The sequence below is a fragment of the Phoenix dactylifera genome, chromosome 17, assembly GCF_051530095.1.
Source record: "Phoenix dactylifera cultivar Ajwa chromosome 17, Ajwa_hap1_PhDact_Kaust_v1.1, whole genome shotgun sequence".
NCBI lineage: Eukaryota > Viridiplantae > Streptophyta > Magnoliopsida > Arecales > Arecaceae > Phoenix > Phoenix dactylifera.
Genome location: NC_143206.1, coordinates 12,948,849 through 12,954,028, shown reverse-complemented (window position 1 = coordinate 12,954,028; position 5,180 = coordinate 12,948,849). Strand labels below are relative to the sequence as shown.

At 39.1% G+C, this 5,180-nt stretch overlaps 1 protein-coding gene across 1 annotated transcript; it reads right to left on the bottom strand.

Annotated features, from left to right (window-relative positions):
* Nucleotides 1–3,124: 3,124 nt before the first annotated feature.
* LOC103707229 (late embryogenesis abundant protein Lea5-like) lies at nt 3,125–3,944 on the bottom strand. The gene is made up of 2 exons (XM_008791631.6): nt 3,650–3,944; nt 3,125–3,567 (listed from the first exon to the last, which is right to left on the bottom strand). The coding sequence occupies exons 1-2, from the start codon at nt 3,718–3,720 to the stop codon at nt 3,333–3,335; spliced, it is 306 nt and encodes a 101-aa protein (XP_008789853.2). The 5' UTR covers nt 3,721–3,944; the 3' UTR covers nt 3,125–3,332.
* Between the last annotated feature and the right edge of the window lie 1,236 nt (nt 3,945–5,180).

Here is a 5,180-nt window from a genome sequence, read left to right as displayed (position 1 = left end):
TCATGTCCATTCACCAAAGTTTGATGAACGTAGGTTTTTTTTCTTTACTTTTAGTAGATAAACGAGCATCATTAGCTTGAAGATTGGTATTTTTCTGACATCAAAACAAGCATCATTAGTGATTGCATTCACAGACATCTGAAAACGCTGGATGCGACTAACTGATTGCAATACCATAGGGAAATATGGTGCAGTTAACTGTAAAAAATGAAGTCTGTCTTGGTTTATATTATATTGTAAATTCGTGTGGATTAGAGATGATCAGTTTCAGAGTAGTACGATATACTCTCATTGTCTTATCAATATCTATTGCACTTTCCCACTTTCAGTTTGTACAACCTGCCACAAGATATTTGGGCACCATTTGCACCTTTCATTTGGGTCCAAACATAGAGAATGCTTCCTTTTGGTTAGTGAGAGTGCAAAATATTCAAATCTTGGAGTCCCAGCTTCTCATTTGGAACTACTGACTTTTGAGTGAATATGGACTTGAATTTTTTTTTAAAAAAAATTGATTCTCGATTCTTTTTCTCTTTCTTGATGAGGTAAAAATTGGCTCGTTAAGGATTTGTGAGTATTGATAGCTAATTTATCCAACCTCAAATTTTCCACTTAATTAAGACCTAGAGTTGTCAGCGTTCATGAACTCTCACCCCAGGTTGAGGGGTTATAGCTTGTTAGCAGTTACAGTTGTCCCTAAAAGATTCAATACCCACAAATTGACCTTCTTTCTGGCAAAAGTTTCAATTTTGCTCTAAATTTTATATTGAGCATATTACTTCTCAAACCGTAAGACCATCTTTAGTTTCTCTTTTCAAGGCCATGCTCATATGATGTTCTGACATTTATTTGTCCTTTACTAATTCTGAGGTCTGTAGTTCCCTCTAAAATATAATGCAGGTCTGGTGTATAATTCTACATGGATAAATGTTCATCCTCTCTCATAATGCCTTGGCCTCTTGTTTTCATATCTGTTTAGGGTTTCCTCGGATTCTTTGCGACCTGTTGTTTTTTTCTCTGGTGAAGCCTCGGTAGGCTTTAACAACTGCTGGACTGGTGCATAAGGAAGAAGGCAATGTGATACTTAAATCACCTCATGAAGTAACTCAAATTCTTTCATAACCTCCAATTATCACAATATTCTTTCATAAAATTAGTGCAAATAGATAGGGATGGCTCTCATCGCATTCTTTATTCGGCCTCAAACCTTGGAGGCCTCAATAGTAAATAGAGTTGCATGTTATGATTGGATTTAGGGAAAGCCTCTCACACAAAGAAATACAGAGGAGTGATCTTTATAACTTAATTCAAATGAATGGATGCTTCATTATTATCAGTCTTGGCTTCGCATATAGTTCAGACCAACCGATGGATGAAGGTGGCGTACACAAATACCAAGTAGCCTTTCTCATCTCTTTAAGAGCCCTGCAGGATTATGCCACATACGAATCGTGCATGTTTTGTCGGAAATGCACGACCCACTGAAACGGGCTTTGGTAATTTAATATTCAATTATGAATGTATCACACGAAATCTTAAGATATACTGCAAACTATGCTTGGAGTTTGGACAATCAATACAATGAAACCTCATGGTTTCCTATTTTAGCGTGCTGTTTTCGTATTTGGAAGCATATTTGGTGTAAAATGTTCTTGATGCGTGCCTTCCTCATGCAAGTGAGGATTAAAAAAAAAAAATTACCCACAAGGAATTAACCATCAGATTCTTAATGAGATTCCTTTTTTGATACGACGGCGACTCACATTGATCTTGCATGAGTACGACCAATAAAGTCAAGAAAAAAAATTGACGAAGTAGAAGAGGAATAGTCTCGTGATTCTCTCAAAAGACCTCATCTGAATGTTGGGCAGAAAATGAGGCGTTCTAATTAGCAATCTTGTTTGTCTTCCGGTAGACATGAGTGGCCCAGAATGTGTCACATCCTTTCGATAACCCATGTAAGTCCCGTAGCAACAGTTGTCCGTCATCATTTCTGTACTGGCCTTGAATCTATTTGATCACCGTAGTAGAATTTTCTTTCTAAGTAGTTTTTAGCTATGCTCCGATGATAGTTGTATCGAAGATGCTTCGTCTCCATGCTGTCAAAATTTACCGTAATGATATGATTGGTGGCTATGTGAAAAAAAGAAAAAAAAAGAAAATATTTTCTATTGAAAATAAAATATAGTAATGCTGATTATTCTGGTTGTCTAGTCAATGATTAGAATTTTGAGACCTGCATGCCCACAAGTAATAAATTTTTAGATTTAATAGGTTTTTCAAGTAAACAAGCTTTCCATAATTTAACAAGCAGCCAACCAAACATATCGGTAAAGGGAAACATATACATCAAATATCAAAAAAGGTCATTACATGAAAGTTTGTTCATAAAATATGTAGTTTGGATATGTGTCTGTAGCACCATTATTTTTGCCTGGGTTTTGGAATTTGGCACCAAAAACTATAGTGGATGCGATCTTAGTTACATTAATTTTTAGCTGGTGCACCCTAGAATAAAGCAATCCATGAATTAGGGGTAGCAATGGTTGACTATTCAATCTATATAACTTGATTCAACCCATTGTAGAATTGGTTAGGTTATCCATTTAATAAAATAATCAGGATCTTAGGTTTGGCCCGAGAAAAAGAAAGGTAGGAACGTTTTCCGTGAAAAAAATTAGAATAAAACATTTGATATTTCCAGATAAAAGTTGCGGTAGAGACCCTGTCTATATCATAAAATGAGGACACTATCGCACGAAGATCAGATGCCAGGGTTTTTTTTGGTACAAGTGGCTCACATCCGCAGCTAACAAAATTAGAAAACAAAAAGCTACATTAAGATTCTAGTACAGACTCACTATCCTACCAGACAAACCCACCAAAGTGATGAACTGCAAAGCCAGCTCGCATAGCAGATACCCTCTTATAGAGGATAAAGGTTTGAAACCGGCCTGAGAGGGACAAGAGATATCTGATTGAAATAGACCCGATGTCATACAAGCTGGGCACAACCTGACGCCAACCCTTAACAAAGAAAAAAAAAGAATAAAACCACATCAACCACTAAATGTTGCCAAACCTCCGAAAAAAGGGGAAAAATAATGGAGATAACACCTAACTAATGCATTGAATTCGTCGAAAAAAATATTAATTTCAGATTCCATGGATTAAAAACGGTTCAAATGAACAAGCAAACGCAGATAAAATAGAGAACAAATATTCTGCTACATTAAACCACGAATGGCATCAGATTGTAATTGTTAATAGTCGACGAATCGTAGAGAAAATGGAGCAAGACTCTCGGTGCCGGATTTTTTTTTTTTTTTGGTTCAGTGCTGAGACTTTGGCTTCAGGAGCATCGCCCGCAGCTCTGCCGGGTCGATCTCCGCCGCACGGTTCGCCGGCCGGTAGTACCCGGTGACCGGATCCGGCACCCAAGACGACGACGGTGCCGCCGCCGGCTCCAAACCCCCGTCTCTCTTCATCGCCGCCGCCGCCTTCTCCTCCACCACCGTCCTGCTCCTCCTCCCCGCTACCGCGGCTGCCGCACTAGAATAACCCCTCCTGGAAGAAAACAGATCAGGACCGTCAGATCAAGAAAGGGTTCAATGATTGACCGATAGATCGGGGGCGTTGAGATTCGTACCTGCTGGCGAGGAGGGCGATGCCGTCGGAGAGAGCCGCCACGATGGTGGCGTTGGAGAGAGCGCGAGCCATCTGATCTCGATCGGAGGGCTGAGATCTACTATCTAACGCTGCGAAGAAAAAGAAAAAGAAGAAGTTTTTCTTTCTTTCTCTTCGCAGCGGCCAAGGAAACGGCTCGCCGCCTCTCTCTGACTCTCTTCAATGGTTCTCCGGAGTGGGAAAGCGAAGTAGGGAAATGCGAGTATTTATAGAGGCCAGGAGAAGGCGGAACCGGCGGAGGAAACGGAGAGAAAGGTTTGACTCGGTCAACCCAGATGGTACGAGGGCCGGTGAAAGAGGAATGTTTCAACTGACTCTTGGGTTGTCCAGGAGCTGTATCTTCTCTGGAGGCCACTTGATTAGGGATGGGTCTGCTTAGCTTAACCTCATCCTCATCATCCAATTAGGAGACACTCTGGCTTAAAATTTCTTAGTTTCAATGTTTTAGTTAGGTCTTGGATGATCGAAATCCTGCTCGGACGGCGATCAAAATCCATTAGTGCTTGGAGGTAATTGAAATATATCAGTTATGCTGAATAATTAGAAATTTATTCAATGTATTCTAATTGGTTTCTTTGAATCCTTCGATTTTCCGTAATACTTATTCAATTAGATTTCGACTAGAGCCTATACATGGTAACGGGAATAAAAAAAAAATGTTGGATTTCTGTACTCTCTAATTTGAGATTGATATTTTTTGGATTCTAATTATCTAAAGGATTTTGGCCGGTTGGACATTTTTATTTGCTTTTAGCTGATTCATTTAGATCTAGGCCCAATTCAAACTAAAAGTCTAAAACTACTTGTTAATTTGGTGTTGTTATATCCTGCCCTGCCCGATCCATATATTAAATGGGTTAAATTTGTCAGAGATCTAAAATATGTATCCAACCCAATTAATAAACAGGTTAAATCGGTCAATCTGTTTACAATCCGAATCTATTTAGGCCAAATCCAAACCAATTTATGGCAGGTCGAACACGGGTCGGATTGGCGGATCGGATCTTATTTTGCCACCCCTAATCGTAAGGTCGGAACTGGTTGACCTTGACTCAATCCTGATGCAGCCCACTTGCATATTCTATTTTCAGGTGTAATCAGGGTAATGATCCATGGGATTCATTTAATTTGTCGGCACCACGAATCTCATTAAGTTCCATATGGATTTTCCAAAAGGGCAAGCTAAAAAGCTTCACCTAGCACCTTCATGGAAGAAAGACTAGTTCATATCAGTCCCCTTCATCAAATTGCACTCGATTGTTCTTCTTTTAATTTTTTTTAAAGGAACTAATAGGCAAATTCTATAAGTTAGTGAATGAAGACCGAACAAGGGCGGAGGGCTAGGCTTCCAAAGAAGTCAATTACCAACAAATTAATACCAAAATTTCACATTCAAGCGCAGAACTTACTATTGATTGATTCCAGATCAGTTATATAATAGAACGGAAAACAAGCAAAATAAACGCCAATGATTCAAGATTTCGATAATTTTT

Coding starts and splice junctions, on each gene's coding strand:
- LOC103707229 (XM_008791631.6), bottom strand. CDS start 3,720: ATGGCTCGCGCTCTCTCCAACGCCACCATCGTGGCGGCTCTCTCCGAC. Junction 3,568..3,649: donor ATCGCCCTCCTCGCCAGCAG/GTACGAATCTCA, acceptor GTTTTCTTCCAG/GAGGGGTTATTCTAGTGCGG.